Source organism: Dermochelys coriacea, chromosome 6 (assembly GCF_009764565.3).
Source record: "Dermochelys coriacea isolate rDerCor1 chromosome 6, rDerCor1.pri.v4, whole genome shotgun sequence".
In the NCBI taxonomy this organism is placed as follows: Eukaryota; Metazoa; Chordata; order Testudines; family Dermochelyidae; genus Dermochelys; species Dermochelys coriacea.
This window is the reverse complement of record NC_050073.1, coordinates 87779712-87796413: the sequence shown is the minus strand read 5'-3', so window position 1 is coordinate 87796413 and position 16702 is coordinate 87779712. Positions and strand designations below refer to the sequence as shown.

The 16702-nt window shown below is 50.6% G+C and overlaps 1 protein-coding gene across 7 annotated transcripts; it reads left to right on the top strand.

The window, feature by feature from the left end:
• Nucleotides 1–2581: 2581 nt before the first annotated feature.
• Nucleotides 2582–16700, top strand: LOC119858003. Of its 7 annotated transcripts, none has more exons than XM_038407763.2 (13): nucleotides 2584–2943; nucleotides 4838–5014; nucleotides 6456–6561; nucleotides 8635–8757; nucleotides 9322–9553; nucleotides 10865–10888; nucleotides 11832–11954; nucleotides 13054–13241; nucleotides 14197–14396; nucleotides 14793–14884; nucleotides 15313–15367; nucleotides 15920–16017; nucleotides 16193–16700. In XM_038407763.2, exons 1-13 carry the CDS (start codon nucleotides 2747–2749, stop codon nucleotides 16447–16449), a joined length of 1872 nt encoding a protein of 623 aa, XP_038263691.1. In that variant the 5' UTR covers nucleotides 2584–2746; the 3' UTR covers nucleotides 16450–16700. The 7 variants fall into 7 exon arrangements, 5 of the variants coding, with proteins under 5 accessions (XP_043372183.1, XP_043372181.1, XP_038263691.1 ...); XM_043516247.1 differs by having other exon boundaries at nucleotides 16152–16700; XM_043516248.1 differs by lacking the exon at nucleotides 10865–10888 and having other exon boundaries at nucleotides 2582–2943; nucleotides 16152–16700.
• The last annotated feature ends 2 nt before the right edge of the window (nucleotides 16701–16702 follow it).

Sequence of the window (16702 nt, the reverse complement as noted above, 5' to 3'; positions counted from 1 at the left end):
CATTGGGCACTGGTCAGATGCTTCTTTAAGAAGTTCATCGTTCTGTTTTAAGATGGTGCTGTGAGCGGTCTTGTAGTCAGGTATCTTACCTCCTTTGACAGTGACATCTTATGACCTGGTGCAGGCAGGATATTCCTCAACTTTGAAGGAGTATGGGTGAATTAGACTCTAAACCCTTGTGCTTAAGTTTAGTAGTGTCCCCGTCCCCCCCCCATACAATGGAGATTGCAATATAGTTCCCTCTCCAGCATGACTCCATTCCTCTGATCTCCAACCGACTGGTAAGCAGCTTGCCAAAACCATGCCACGTGGATACTCTTGCCTGCGTTTGGTCCAGCATAACACTCGGTTCCTTGAGTTGCAATAAAGCTGGTTATATGTGATGCTGGGGAATCAAAATATCTACAAAGCCTAATATAGGTGGTGGAGCAAGGCTAGAGGCTACATATTTCATCCAAACTATTTTTGTCCAGATGGTGTCAACGTCTTGTTGGGATTTTCTTGCCCTTCAAATGAATGTGATTTTTAGCAGCAGCAGAGGATGCTTGCAGAGCTGGAGTCAGAGGGCAGGAGTACAGAGGCTTTTAAAAAATTAATCAAACCCCCTGTTCCACAAGTTTAGAGCGGGTAGAGCTGCCTCCTCTGCTCTCTTCTCCCCCCCCCCCCCCCGTGATCGTATCTGTACTGTAACCCCTAGCAGGAGAGGAGAGGGCTAATGGACAGTCTCCATTTCATCACCTTTAGAATTGTTGGAGGGAGAGAGTGGTGGTTTCCAACTGAGAGAGACTGATTAAATTGCCCAGAAACCATGTTTTCCTTCTCTACCCCTGTAGGTAGGGGGCTGTAAGGAGATGCTCTAGGCCAATCTGAAGACTATTTAAATATCCCCAAGGAGCAGGCTGTTTGTAAAGAACAGCTGCTAGATAAAATAAAAGCAGAAACCCAGCTACACTACCTGTCTGTGACCTTATGTTCCCTTCACCATTTGTTTTTTTTTTTTTTTTTTTTTTTTTTGCAGCACTGGGTGCTTTTAGGGAGTTCAGAGTGGAGTGACTAGTGCAAATGTGAGGGTTTCTTTCACAATGTCCACTTGGTTCCAGTTTGTGTATTTACCTTTCTGTTTGCTCTGAGTATTGTTGTGAATGAGTGGATGGGCAAAAGTATACAGGGTAGTGGTAAATTTAAAAGATATTTGCACAAAGCACATTCTGAATTTATTCACGCTGGAAACCTATTCTAAGAGTTGTGCTCATCCAGTCATGGAAGAGAAAAAAGGCCATGTGCTCTGAGCCAGACTACCCACTGAACATCTACAGTGATCTATCTGCACCCTTATAATTCTGTCCCTGTTATTTAATAATCTCAAATGGTAGAGGAGGAAAACCAGCTTGTGGACAATTTTTTAACAGAAGTAGGTGTGAAATTTACCACGAGTTAATTGCTCAACTGTGTGGCTCTCTTACACTGACTGTACCACAAACGCTTTCCTAACCATAACTCTTGGACACACAGCATGGGAGCCAGGAAGGGACGTAGCCATTGCAATGCTGAGCATCACAGCACCAGCTTTTAGAAAATCATAGGAACGATACTGTGATTCAAAGTCTGAATTAAGCACCAATGCCCCCTCTGCAAAGAATGGGGAGAGAAGGGTGCCTAAGAATGCAAGCCACAAAAGCCAGCATATGAGGTGGGAATCTGCCTAAACTAGCCAATGGGAGATGGCAACCAAATGTCCTAAACTTGTTCCCTCTCAGAATTAGGTACCTAGCTCTGTTTAGCAATCAACCAATAGCGCTGCCTGGATTCAGACAGCTTAGGTGTTTCTTGTAGGAATGAGTTCAGCAGCTCCCTTGCTCTACACCCAGCAGCTGAAGGAGGAGATGGGTGCCCTAACCACTGAACTAGAGTCATTCTCACATTCTCTCTCTCTGCTGCTTGGAAAGTGATGGATTTGGAACACTGTGCTGGGCTGTGAGGATCCTTCTCTCTTTCATTAGTTTGAATATTTGTCTGAACTCAGGCTATTAGTTTATTGGCTTCTGCTGATTTTACTGCTAAGGTCCTCTGTTGTTCTGTCTTCCCCACAGGAGCCACATGCATTGCACATAAAACTGTGGTCTACACTTGGAAACCTGCTACCTTTGACTGGGTGTCGGCCATAATCCTCTTCTGGTACCCCTCCAACCCAGCTCTCAAACAAAGGGCTTAAGCCCTGCTAGAACTAGATCCTGCTGTGCATTAAGCCCCCAGATCTAAAAATTACCTAATTTATTACTACTACTAATAAAAGTGGTACTCTAATTACCATAGGGAACCGGCCAATCTCTGCTGCAACCGGGGCTGGCCTTGCTCGTTGCCATCTCTATCGCTGCCAGAACCACTTTGCACCGCGAGGGGGGGGGTGGGCTAAACTGGGGGGTTTGATGGCTGACGTCCAGCCTAATGACAGGACCAAATGGTGTGCCCTCTTCACAGCTGGGGAGTGGTGGGTGGGGCTGTCTTTGGGGAGCTGTGGAGGGGGGGCGGATCGGGGTCAGGCCCCTCTACAAGAATGAATACAGGAAGAGAGGAAAAAAAGAAGGCCTGGGGGAAGGGATTTGTTCCTCACCCCCACCCAGTTATGGGGGTACCCCCGGTTCCTGTCAGCTCCAGTATCAGGGGCCCCCAGGTGGGGCTGTCCTGTGCCCCTTCCTCTGCGAGCTGAATATAAAGCCCCAGCTTCCCGCTACCTGTTCCCCGGGCTATGCTGCTTTCCAGCCCCAGCCGCTCGGCATCAGGCAGCCGGCGGTCCCCGCCCCGCCGCTGGAGCTGGGCTCCCGGGGCCCTTGGGCAGTGGGATGCACCAGCCGAGGCGCCCCGGAGCGTGGCGGCGGCTCCAGGCACCAGCCTCCACTTCTACGTGCTCTGGTCGCTCCAGGAGCCGCCCCGGCAGCTGCGCAGGTGAGACCCGCGCCGGGAGGGGCCCGGGGACGAGCTAACCGGGTCGCCATTGCAGGCCCGGCCGCCGCTCCGGCTCTCTCGAGTTCCACGTGGGCCTGGGGCTTTCCCGGAGGCTCGGCCTGCGCGGGGCGGGGATCCCGGCCGGGCGCTCAGCTCGCACAGGTCCGGGCCCCCAGCGCGGGCGATTCCCCGCCTCGCCTGCGTGCGACGCTACCGCTGGACCCATCCCGCCGCTGTGCCGCTGCCCCCGAGTCCTGACCTGCGGCCCCAGCGCGGGAAGCCCGCTGGACCGACCCCCCCCCCCCCTTAGCTCGAGGCTGTGTCAAACGACGGGCAGTAAACTAAGCGCCGCGCCCTAGTCCCCGGCCAGGATCCCTCCCCGGGGAGCGGTAGGTGGCTTTGACGCCGGGCTTCCCTATTGCTGGGCTGCAGTCAGCGGGCGCGGCTGTACTTTGGCGCGTCCGATTCGAGACCTTGCTGCCTCCCTGGGTTGGGGGCCCCTTGCAGGTGACGAGTATGTCGGTGATCTGGGACTGAGTGCCACCGTTGGTTTGTTTGTGTGTGCGGCTGCCGTGTCCAGCGGCCCTAGTCAGGATTAGGGGACCCCCCCATGGTCCCTTCTCTAAGGAACGTGTACATATTTAATCCGTTTGAAATGTGTTGCCTTTCAATTTAATGAGAGGTTTCAGAGTAGCAGCCGTGTTAGTCTGTATCCGCAAAAAGAAAAGGAGGACTGGTGGCACCTGAGAGACTAACAAATTTATTAGAGCATAAGCTTTCGTGAGCTACAGCTCACTTCATCGGAGGCAAATGCACCACCAAATGCATCCGATGAAGTGGGCTGGAGCTCGCGAAAGCTTATGCTCAAATAAATTTGTTAGTCTCTAAGGTGCCACCAGTCCTCCTTTTCTTTTTTCAATTTAAGGTAGTTGTTGTTATCGTTTATTCGTATTACTGTGATGCCTAGGAGCCGCAGCGGACTAGGGCACCGCTGTGCGAGGTGCTGTACAAACACAGAACAGTATGTCTGCACTACCACTTATGACGCCCAGGGGTGTGAATATTCCACACACCCCCAAGCGACGTAAATTACTCCAGCATAAGCGCTAGTGTGCACAGCACTGTGTTGGTGGGAGAGTTTCTCCCACCGCCAGAGCTTCTGGCGCTCGCAGGGGTGGTTTAATTAACCGGAGAGCTCTCTCCCATCGGCGTAGAGCAGCTACGTGAGAGATCCTACAGCAGGGCAGCTGCATCGGTACAGCTGTGTCACTCTAAGGTAGGTAATGTAGACATAGCCTTACACCAGAGGTTCTCAAATTGGGGTGTGTGGAATGTATTCTGGATGGGGCGTGGGGGGGAAGCTTTAGGGGGAAAAAAAACCTTCCTGCACACATTCAGAGCTGGCTAACCAGAGAGCGGTGGCTGTTGGCCAAACGGTGGTATGGTAGCTTTACTTCATACCACTGAGGACATAAGTTTTGCCAACATAAATGGTAGTGTAGACATGGCGTAAGACGAGGCAACAGCTGGATATAGACAGGGGAGTACAAGGACCCAGTGAAATGATACCGATCAGCATGATTGGCAGTGGTCTGTGTACACCAGCTGCCCATCCATTTTTAAATAGATTGAATACCCCTTTTCCCTTGTATTATGATGAGAAAGGGTAATAGAAGCATCTGATTTGCCCTCTTTAGCCCATATATTATTTTCTGTAGATTAATCACATCCCCATTTATTCATCTCCTCTCTAAACTAAATAGTCTTAATCCTTTCAGTCTCTCGTAACATGGACGTCTGCCCAGGCCTCTCCTTGTTTTCATTTGGGCTTCCTGTATTTCTGCTGCACCTTTTTTTTTTTTTTTTTTTTTTTTTTTTTTTTTGTCTCTTCAAGCAAATCCAGCCAGATGTGTTACCAGATTCAGCTGCCTCTGCCATTGCCAAAACAACTTGTAGTCTTTGGCTTGGGTGACTGGAATTGTTATTCCCAAAACACAAGCATCACTGTGGAGGTGCTGGTGAATCCAGATGTCAAGCCACAAAGGATTGGCAAATTGGGGTCTGATGTGAGGTAAATGTTGGGGCTTGGATAGGCACTGATATGCTGCCAATGGTTTAACAGGGGGCTCCTTAAAAATGCTCCACATCAGGGGCTGACAGAAGTGAAATTTCCTGGGTATATAACACCGGTCTCTTCCCACCACCCCAACCTCTCTGTCAACCCACGCTACCCCATCCCAGCCCTTCCAGGAGTTTCTTGGGATTGTTCCTTATACCGGTGATGGAAGTGAGAGGTGGGACCCTATGGTTCCTGGCTGAGGGGTGCTTTGTCATGTGGGGAGTGGATCCCTACTGGTGGATGGTTGGGGACTAGGTCCTCTTTGTTATTTGAGGTAAATCTGAGCTGATTGCTGGCCGATGTTTCGTTTGGTGTGGGGGGGGGGGGCAGGTCTTCCTCAGCTAACAAGGGAACAGAGGATGTGGAGGGAGTGCGTCTATATGGGGAGTAGCGGGAATAGGGCTCTAGGTCTCAAAACTCTGAGCTAGGGCTGAGCACTAGCAGGCCAGCCCCAGCGGGAAACTGCACTGTAGCACGCTCTGTCAGTGCCGCAGCTGCTTGGTCCCCTCTTCTTCCTTGTGATGGCCAGCTTTGGGGTGAACGGGTCTAACATGGTGCAGGACCCATGGGAGATACAGGCACGAAGCTCCCCTTACAGCAACTGTTGTAGCAGTGGGGAGTACAGATGTAGCATGGCCGCTACCAGCAGAAAGCACCCAGCTCTGTGCTAGCACAGAGAGGGTTGAACATTTTTGCCGGCAGAGCTGACACTTAGGCAGGGAGAACCTGCCAAGTTTTTATTTTTTGGCCATCTTTCCCCTCTCAAAAATTGTAACCAATTCTTTTGTCTGCTGTGATCAATCCCCTCTGGCAGATTGGGCAGGAGAATGTGGTGATTGTCAAAAACACGCCCCAAACTGAACATAAAAAGTGTGTGGGCTCCTATGGAAAAGGCCTGTAGAATAGTACTGCATAGGTTTTTCTGACCATCCAATAGAAATCAAGTTAGGAACTTAAGATGGGTCGGAGAGAGTTTGGAAGGGCTCCCTAGCTCACCTTCCCCCCCCCCCCCGTATTGGCATGACAATTCCCCCCAGGTCAGCCCTTCTCCCCCATATTGTTACAAGGGTGAAAAAGAATCCGAAAGGCTTGCTGGTTCATTCGCCGCCATATGATTTTTTTTTTCCTCCTTCTCAAAACTTCCATTATTCCTTATTGCCTCAAGAGTGTCCTGTCTTCCATGTCCCTTTTGTGTCCCTGAGCCTCTCCCTGACACTGGGAACCTTCCTTTGCAGCCATGGAAGGAACAGAAGGTGAGGGAAAGCTCCCTCCCAGGGCTGAGTGCTTTTTGGCCTGGGGGCACTGAATTCTATGCATTAGCACTGGTAGAGGAGCAGGATGTCTCCCTTGGGCAGTGTCCATTGTGAGTTGAGATTCCATTGTCCTTGCACAGGTCCCTTGTATGGGAAGGTGACTGGAGGGTGGATATTCTGATGTCTTCGTTGAAACAGATGGATTGTGGCAACCCTGTTAAACTTCTCCTGACTGTCAATGGGCAGGTAAGAAAGCAGTTCCCTACGTATCCTGCTCTTCCTATTGTGGGTGCTGGTTATGGCCAGCAACACCCACTGCTATTCCAGTGCTTGGTCTCTTCCCACAGATCTGCTAATGCACCTCATGCCTGACCCAAAGCCCTGCTGTTCCAGACCTATATTCTATGCACAGGTCTGCCAGTGCACTTTTGACTTTTAAATGCCACAGATACTAGTAGGTAAAGGAAGTTTCAATTCCATTCAATCCCCAGTTCTTGGTATCCAGGCAGTTGGTTGCCCATGTGTTGAAATCACTGGATCAAGTGCCCCTGAGATGGATCCTCTCCTTCTTCCTATTGACCTCCTTTGTAAAGCACTTTAAGGTCTATGGATGAAAAGCTTTATAAAGCTAGGTATTATTATTGATATGAGGCTGAAAAGTTCCTGGTTGCAGCACTCCTGAATAAGGCTCCAATCCATGGGCTGAGTTCATGCTCTTCATCTGTCTGTCCATCAGAGCATCCATGTAGCTTTCCACTCTTAGTCCTGCAGATTCTGAGGCCTATGGCATTGCTGTCAAGGTTGGGGATGGTAATCTAGGGCCCTGGCATGTTCATATTTGCAACCTTTCAGAGCCAGTACTTGTATTGGTTCCAGGTACTGAGGATTCCTGCCTTGTTTCGCTTCCTTGGCTGTTACATTGTTTGTAGCTATCACAGCACTGGGTGCTCTGCTTAATTCCCAGCAATAGCTCTGTGACTGTTCCCCCTAGACAATTGCCTAGCCCCATGGGCAAGAAAGAGAAGCAAAGAAGGAGTCCACATGAATGAGCATCCACTATGATGGGTGCTCTGGGGTGAGAAACGCCTTCATCACCACCAGTCCAAGTTCCAAAAACTGACTAACTGCTAGGTCTCAAAATGTGATTGTAAATTGGGAGTCATCATCTAGCAGGTGTATTTCCAGCGGGGTCCCAGAGAACTCAGTGCTTGGCTCTATGTTATTTAACATTGTTATCAATGACCTGGAAGAAAACATAAAATCATCACTGATAGTTTGCAGATGACACAAAAACTGGGGAGTGGTAAATAATAAAGAGGACAGGTCACTGTTTCAAAGCAATCTGGATTACTTGGGAAATTGGTGCAAGCAAACACTGTTTTAATACAGCTAAATGGAAATGTATACATCTAGCAACAAAGAACACAGGCCATACTTACAAGATGGGAGACTCTATCTTAGGAAGCAGTGATTCTGAAAAAGATTTTGAGGGTCATGGTGGATAATCAGCTGAACATGAGCTCCCAGTGTGACGCTATGTCCAAAAGAACCAGTGCAATCCTGGGATGCATAAATGAGGGAATGTCAGCAAGGAGAAGAGATTATTTTATTTCTGTATTTGGCACTAGTGCAACCACTGCTGAAATACTGTGTCCAGTTCTGCTGTCCACAATTCACGCAGGATGGTGATACATTGGAGAAGGTTCCGCCCCGAGAATGAGTAAAGGATTAGAAAACGTACATTATAGTGATAGACTCAAGGAACTCAATCTCTTTAGCTTAACAAAGAGAAGGTTAAGGGAGTAACTTGATTAAAGGCTATAAGTATCTACTTTGGGAACAAACATTTAATAATGGGCTTTTCAATCTAGCAGAGAAAGGTATCCTACAATCCAATGGCTGGAAGTTGAAGCTAGACAAATTCAGACCAGAAATAAGGTGTACATTTTTGACAGTCAGGGTAATTAACCATTGGAACAGTTTACCAAGGGTCATGGTGGATTCTCCATCACTGACCATTTTAATATGAAGATTGGATGTTTCTTCTAAAAGATCTGCTCTGGGAATTATTTTGGGGAAGTTTTATGGCCTGTGTTATACCGGAGGTCAGACTAGATGATCACAGTGGGCCCTTGTGGCCTAGAAATCTTTAAGAGCTGGACACTAGGGCTTCTGGCCTGCAGTTGATCTCTCTCTTGTAATTTAGCTTTTCACTCACTCTGTGAGTGAGGGAGACTAGGCCTATGGTGTGTGTGAAACATGGGGGCAGGCTGAGAATGTTGTTTTTATGCTGCTCTGCGGTCCCTGTCTGTCCCTTAGCTGCTCAAGGGCATCTACAACAGCACCCCCACTTGCCCTTTTCTGGCACCGGAACCCACCCAGTCACCAGTCCTCCTGGAAGATACCATGTCCCCCATCCAGGTCTTGGACGATACCACTGAGGTATGTGCACGTTGGACATCTCAACTGTTCCTTCCTACCCTCTTCCTTGCTCATAGCCACTTGGAGCCAGTGAACTCTATTTGCAGGTGAAGCCATTGACACCACTCCCCTAACAGGGCCCTGGCTGAACAGGTTAGTGAAGCTAAGGTCTGGTCTGTGCTAGAAAGATCAATGACTTGTAATGTTCCTCACTTGAGTCAAATGCACCTGGTGTCTACAGGTAAATGCTTCAGCTTGTCACTGTGCCGCTCTCCCACCTTCTAATAATGTCCCCGTTCTTGCTGTGCCACTCTTCAGTTGGCAATCTGAAGAATTTCTCTCCAACACTACTGGCTGGGCATGCAGCAGGAGGAACAGCGGATGGCTACATCAGCTTGGTTCCCTCTCTAAAATTAACCTCCACCACAGTAGTGGGCCAACTATGGGGGTTCTGGCTCACCTGTCCCTTTGTCATCTCCAGCCATGGATGAAGCTGATATAAAGAGCCATGTGAGATATAGAACGGGCTTACTTTTTCTCCCAGAAGCCAGAGCAGCTGATTCTGCTGTGACTTCTGTTGGACAGGTTAAACGTCAGAGTTTGGAGGTGACTGCCAGAGCACAAAGGACCAGAAGTAAGGATTTATCTCCACCGGCAAAAAAGCTATTGATGCCCTTTGCCCCAGAGTCACCCACTGGCCAGAAGGCACCCAAGGAGGCCAGGAAGAAAATTTGCAAGCCTAGACCTATCGAGCTAAAAAACCCTAGGAAGGTCTTGTTTGAGCCCAGGGCATGTGAAGGGGAGCAAGATGCTGAAGGTAACTCTGGTTCTGTAAATGCGGAGTGAGATGCGGACATTAGGGTGTCTATTCTGGGTCTTGCCAGCTTGACTCCCAGACCTGTGTGTGCTGCCTCAAGGGACAGTTGCCCAGTTAGTTCCTAGCCCCAGCCAAGAGGATCCCCTGTGTCCCTCTCAGAACCCTGAGAATCTCTCTCCAGTTCTGTCCTTGAACAAATGGCTTGAGTGTGCCACCTCTACCTGTTTGATCAGAAATGGAAGCCGGGGTCTTCTGATGTCACTGCACTGCACCATGTAATAGTATCACTTAGCTCTTCATCTGTAGGTGTCAAAGCACTTAAAAATGAAGATAAATGTAATTCTCCCCATTAATAGCTGAGGAAATTGAGGCAAAGAGAGCATTACTCACTGTTACACAGTAGATCGGTGGCAGAGCTGAGCTGAGATCTCTGGTCTCGTGAGCTCTAGTCTAGGACCCCTTACTAGTACTATATCTCTTGGTCCGTATCGGACACGTCATTAATTGATGCCAAATGCAGAGTGTGCCAGGACAGTATTTTTAAAACTGTTCTTGCATTGAGCTCCTTTTGTATATAACGGTCTGCCGGGAGTTGGCTGGCTTACAGGGACTGGGGAATTGGAAATGGAACCTTTCTCCTTAAGAGCATTGGTTCCAATTCAGCCCCAGCTTGTGACCAAAAGCTGTAAGCCTTTGATGGCTATTCATTGCATGAAATGAGTTGTTGGGTCTTGGTCCCATTCCTAGTGAAACAAGTATCCCCATCCCCAAACCACTGTCACAATGGTTCTCCTTGTTGGCAGTTTGAGTAGAGACAGAGTCATGGAGCTTGAGCTCCTGTCTCACCATAAAGGGGTCCCCCCCAGGAAGTGGGTGAAGCACAGTGGCAGAGAGGGGCCCTGCTTTACTTGTACCTGTTCTGGGGATACAGATGCCCTCTCTCTCCAGGGCTAGCTTTCTTGCACCTTTCATCAGCACTAACCTCACCTACTCTCCTATGCTGTTTGAGACCCAAGCCTCTGAACCTTGAGGTTTGCGCAGGCAGGTGAAATGAGCTGGTGGTGACTCTTCACTCCCTGTGAGTCAGCCTGTCACCCTGATATGTGGCTGGATTGGAACCAGTGTGCTAGCTGTGAGAGGCACCGTATCCACTCCCATGGATCTCCATGTTCAGAAGTGTTTCCATGGCTGTGTGCCAGGGAAGGGGGAAGAGGCACTTGCACCATATCAGAGGATTGAGCCCCTCCGAGGAGGTGACTCCCCGCTGCTGCTTTCAGGGGACCATCACCTATCTGTGTTTTCTCTCTGCAGACTTGGAGGTGAAGGAGCTGCAAGGTGAGAACCTGGTGCTCGGACTCTGGGCTGGCTTCTAAGCCACTTGGGGATATCATTCGTTTAATGTCGTAGGCCTTAGAGTGAACATTCAGGCTTGTCCCCTTAAATCCCTAAGCATCCGGAACTGTGAGCAGGCTATGCGTACTCTGCCTGCCCTCATGGGGTCGCCCCAAACTAGACACCTCGGGCATTGTGAGAGGGGTAGGAACTATCTCCAATGCCATTGCAGCCTCCCTGAAATCTGAGCTGCCCCACTGTGTGCTTGGTGGGGTTCACTAAGGGGGGTGGGTGGGTAAAATGATACATAGACTGACCAAACTTTTTCCAGCTTCCCCACCAGTTAGTATGGGGGCCTGTTGATGAGGGAGGAACCTTGGAAGGGAAAGGAGAAGGAAATGGAACAGGAGAAGGAGCTATCCTAAAGAACTAGCTGGAGGGAACCCTGGCCTCTCACCCCCCACATGCCCTAGAAGCTGGCAGTCCCCTAGTCACCAGACTCTCCCAAAACTCTTGAATGTAGGAGAAAAGAACTGGGCCTGTCTGCAGCTGAGGATCCTTTCTGGCATGGCTGCTCAAAGGGATCAAAATGCCCCCCACCTGCTTGTCATGAAGTGCAGGGTGCATGATCCTGCAGCTAGCCAGACTCCCCACTGCTGGCTCCCTGTGTTACTGAGAATGTGGAGGGGAAACCCCATGATTACTCCCTAAAGCTAACAAGAAAATCCCCATGTCCAAGGGGCTGGCTTCAAGACCACTTGGGTGTAGGTATGTAGTGCTTCTTGCCCTGCCATCTGTCCTTGGGGGGTTCAGGGCCTCAGGCTACCACCTTCCCATGAGAGTCCAGGCCCCTGCCTCCTCACTTTGCCTTCTCCATGGAAGCGAGGAGACCCTGAGGTCCCCTTATCTGGTCCAGTGACGCAGTTTGGTTTGATCTCTCCTCCAGTCTGTCCGAGCCCACGATGGTGTCATGCCATGTGCCTCAGTGACTCAGAAACAGCCATTTTGATTGGTGGAGAGGGAGCCAATCAACAGCCTTGCAAGGATGCTCTCTGGAAGCTAGAGATTGGTGAGAAGTTTGGGGCTGGATGGGGAAGGCAGAGGTCCCTATGGGTGGAAGGCATCTCTGGGAGAAGCAGGAGCTGAGTGGATTGGGTCTGCTCTGAGCCAGGCGGGTGAAGCATTCCACCCATGCCAATGCCATTCTGTGTGGAACCCTCCGCAGGGAGGGCTGCATTATTCTGCATGGATAGGCTGAAAGCCGCTGGCTCCCTCCGCTGGGATGAGAGTGTGGGAGGGTGCCCCCTTGGCACCTCAGCTCATCCTGACCTGGGCAGCTATTTCTCCATTTTCTCTCTTGCTCATCTTCCTCCTTGTTCTCTGTTTTATTGTTGTTACATGTTCTTTGCTAAAAGAAAAGGAGTACTTGTGGCACCTTAGAGACTAACAAATATATTAGAGCATAAGCTTTCGTGAGCTACAGCTTACTTCATCGGATGCTCACGAAAGCTTATGCTCTAATATATTTGTTAGTCTCTAAGGTGCCACAAGTACTCCTTTTCTTTTTGCGGATACAGACTAACACGGCTGCTACTCTGAAACATGTTCTTTGCTGACTCTCCTCCTCCCCGCTCCTTTCTGATAGCGCCATTTCCCCCTCTTCGTCCCTCTACTCAGTAGAAGGCTGCATGCTGCTGAGGCTGGGGGGCCATCCATTGGTGCCATCCAATGCTGAGCTCAGTGCCATGGGCCGCAGCCTGAACCTGCAATCCTGCATGTGTGAGCTGCTCCTGCTGTTGGTTGTTAGGACTGGGAATGTCAATGGAAGCAGGGATGGGGAGATGGGTGGCTTTCAAGGAGCAGAGGCTGTGGCACACTTCGCAGTGTCTGAGGGGTTTGTGGGGTGAATCCAGGGTCCTGCCGCTTCCCCCCCCACACACACCTTCTTTTCTGCTCTGCTATTCCCCAGCTATATGCTGCCCCCACGCCCTCCACCTCCAAGCCCAGAAACAGTGCTGTAAGCCCTTCCCTCTGGCCCCGAGTCAAGAGGTGGGGGGAATGAAGGGAGCAGGGTCCTGACCAAAGGCGGATAGGGGATAGGGCTTTTGAGCTATGAGGAGTAAAGGGAGGATTTCTGCCCCCTCACTAGAATGGTGTTACTCCGACAGACAATGATTTCTGGTTCCCCATGGATCTGCCACCACGGGGTTCTGTGCCACCCTGCTCACGTGGTCACACCGCCACCTACGACCTGGACACCAAACGGATCTATGTCTTTGGGGGCATGAAGGAGAGCAAGCTCTACAGCACCATCTACATCCTGGACACAGCCACCTGGAAGTGGCTTCTCGTGGCTGTGAGTAGCAGACCTTCTGCAGGAAAGAGACAAAGCATGGTGAGGGGGAGAAGTGTGTTTCTGTTGGGGGACCAGCTGGGAACCCAAGAGCAACGTGCTTATGTCCTTGCTCTTGTGCTCGCGCTTTGGCCCCAGGCCCAGTCAGGCACTGTATGTTGGTTCCCATTTCCCATTGGTCAGTGGAAGGGATGTGGTTAGGGTCATTGATGGGAGCCTTCAAAAGGGCAAAGGGGAAGTGGGGCTGTTCTGGGTTCTAATCCCCCACCTTGCTTTGTCCCTTGGGGTGAGCCAAGTCAGACCCACCCAGGAAAACTAGGTTAAAAAGCTTGAAGCTCCCTGGAAACCAGATAGTGCATCCAGCGTGAGTGAGGCTGAAGGCAGAATGGATTGACACTGGATGCTGTATCTGAGCCAAGCTACATGGGAGAACAGCACACAAATTGCAGGGGAAATGGTCCCCCATTTGTGGGAGGGCGAGTGAAAACCTGGTCTGGGCACCAAGATAATGAGCTGGCTTTCTTGGTTCAGAGAACCTCATCTTATGCTTTTTCCCTTCCCTCTTTGTTTCCTGTAGAGAAACTTTTCCAGCTGGTGACCCCATGCACCTTCCTCTCTTTCTGGGAAGCACTAAAGCACAAGGAAAGCCAAAGGGCTGAGAGAGAATGGCATGGGTGGGATTAGCAGTGATTGGGGCAGAAATGTTTCCAGAATGACCTCCTCTTCCTGTTTGTGTTCAGAAGCAATTGGGATCAGTGGGGTGGTGCCTTGTTCAGGTCAGAGAAAGGTGGGACATAAACTGAGCGGATATTGTCCACCTGCATCTTAAGAGGTCTAGTCATGGAGCAGGTAGTGGCACCAGGACTCACTATGTCCATGGCCAGCAGGGAGCTGACCCACGACAATCTGTGTACTTCATTTTCACACGTGAAACATGACTGGGAACTTTCTTCCTCAGGCCACGGGGAAGGTGCCAACACTGGCCTACCACAGCGCCACCATCTACCGCAAGGAGCTTTTTATCTTTGGAGGGACTTTCCCCAAGATGGCATCCCTGGAGTCCAGGGCTTGCAGCAACACACTCTATGTCTTCAACCCTGAGTACAAGATTTGGTACCAGCCCATTGTGGAGGGAGAGAAGCCCTTACCTCGGCTTGGGTGAGACACCTTCATTTCAGCCCTCAAAGACGGAGGGAGGGAAGCACCAGCAGCTGGAGGGCAGGGCATGATTGTCCCCCACAGTCACATCCCCAGGGCTGGTCCAGTTCTAGTTTTAAATGTCTCAAGCGAAGCAGCTCCCCGCCCTTTCCTGGGGGACTGTCCCATGTTGATGGGCTGTGCACAAGCAGGTGGTGCTCTGGTATTAGGCTCTCATGGCTGTGGGGAGCACAGAAGCGGGGAATGGCCATGTGTAAACTCAAGCTGCCCCAGCCCACAAGAGTGTAGCCGAGTTAATGGCTCTCCTGGAAGCCTGCTTTTGTGAAAAGAGACTGAACCCTCAATTCCAAGAGGTTCCCAAGGCAGCCTTGCTCACTAACCCCCCTCTTTCCCCAGCCATTCAGCCACTCTGCTGAGGAACAAGCTTGTGATCTTTGGGGGTCAGAGGACCCCTTTGTACCTGAATGACGTGCACATCCTGGATCTGGGTGAGAATGGGACATTGCCTTCCTGTCAGACTATACTTGGCAGTTGGGGTGGGAATCCAAGGGCTGTCTGCCTTAGGAAACGTGATTGGGGACAGTGGGTGAATGAGGACCCTTATATGATATGGGAGGGGGACAGCATGGCTCTGAGGTGTCTGGATTAGAGTAAGGGGGATGGGAAGGTGTGGATGTAGGGAAGGCCCTGATTGGGTGGGTAGGAGATGGCTTGGCCCAAGTCGGGGTAAGAAACATTAGACACTGGTGATTGCAGGAAGCTAGATAGCAGATTAAACCAGTTGCTTTTGATTTGATGCAGCAAACCCTATGTTCCCCACAGTCAGCACAGAGGTGTTTGTCTTGCAGTGGGGTTGGGCAGAGCTGGTAGGATTGCCATGCATTTGAAGTGTCTCCTGCTTTTTCCCGTGCTTCAGGTTACATGGAGTATGTGCCAGTCCCATGTCTTTCAGGACAGCCTTCTTCGCGCTGGTAAGATCTTGTTGCAGGATCAAGAGGCCTCTTCTCCTGCCCCCTTCCTCTTCCCTCCCCCTGCATCTTGCTTTGTGGCTGGAACTGTGCTTCCTGCATACTTGCAGGGCTACAACCCAGCACAACTCATCCTCCCTGGTGCCTGGCCAGCAGCAGAGCCAAAGAAAGGGAGAAACCTTTATAAGGGAAATGCTTGGTTCTTGAAGGGAGGCCCTTGGGTATTTGCAAACCCCCTGCCCTTCATTAGCACCTTTTGTCTGAGGTTCTCTGGTGCTTCTCAGACACACATTAAGCCTCTGAGCACCTGCAGAGGTGAGTCAGCATCTAAGGCACAGAGAGGGAAGTGAGTTGCCCAGGGTTATGCAACAGTTCAAGGGCAGACCTGGAACTAGAACTCTGGAGTCCTGACTCCCATCTGTGGCATGAACCACTATCCCAGGCTTCCTTCCTAGGTAAGTAGAGCCCCACTAGGTGGTGTCTGGGGGAGGAGAGGAGTGAAGGTGGGTCCCCTGCATGTTTTGCTCTGGTGGTTATGCTTTGCTCTGATTCTAGCTTCCATGCTGCAATGCCAGTGTCTGACCAGAAGGTCCTGATCAGTGGGGGCTGCAATGCCAAGGGAGCCCTGCAGGATGTATTCACCTTTCATCTTGGTGAGTAACTCCCCATCCCCTCCTCAGAGCTGCTGATTGACAAAGAATTGCTGAAGGTGGCTGTTGTGCTGTGAAGGCACTTGCTGGTATTTCTGGCAGCCTTGTGTCCATCTGTCTGTTTCATCCTGGTGCAGAGGATAGGGTTGCCAGCAGCGATCGTTCCTTTCTGTTGCAGACACTTTTGCATGGAGCACAGTGACACACAGTCACCTCTCCTTTGTGCCCCGGGCTGGCCACACGCTGCTCAATCTCACCGCTGCTCACCTGACAGATGTAGACAAGGAGAGCCAGGGCAAGTGCAACCTGTGCACTGTGCTGGTTTTTGGCGGCTCAGACTGCGCTGGGACCTTCTACAATAGCACAAGCAAAATCCAGCTGGACCTAGAGGAGACCCAGCCCAGGACAGCAGGGGTTTTGTGTCATGGTAAATAGAGACACATGGATAGACAGTGGGTGGCAATAAATGAATCAAAGCAAAGAGGTGAACAAAGTCTCTGCATGTAGGTGAAATCTGCCCCATGTTTGGAATGTATCCCTGAAACCTGCAGGCCCATGAACATGCAGCCTGAGGACAGCACAAATCTCCAGCCTCACACTTGCTTGGTGCCTATGCTTTGACACCTAATTACTCTGTGAAGCCTGAACTAAATCTGCAGTGTCCTTGTTAAAGGAATTTTCTCCAAGG

Bases quoted from the DNA above. Each gene is read 5' to 3' on its own strand.
- LOC119858003 (XM_038407763.2), top strand. From the start codon at position 2,747: ATGCTGCTTTCCAGCCCCAGCCGCTCGGCATCAGGCAGCCGGCGGTCC. The intron at 14,397-14,792 runs GTGAGACACCTT...CTCTTTCCCCAG, and splicing joins AAGCCCTTACCTCGGCTTGG to CCATTCAGCCACTCTGCTGA. The intron at 14,885-15,312 runs GTGAGAATGGGA...CCCGTGCTTCAG, and splicing joins CGTGCACATCCTGGATCTGG to GTTACATGGAGTATGTGCCA.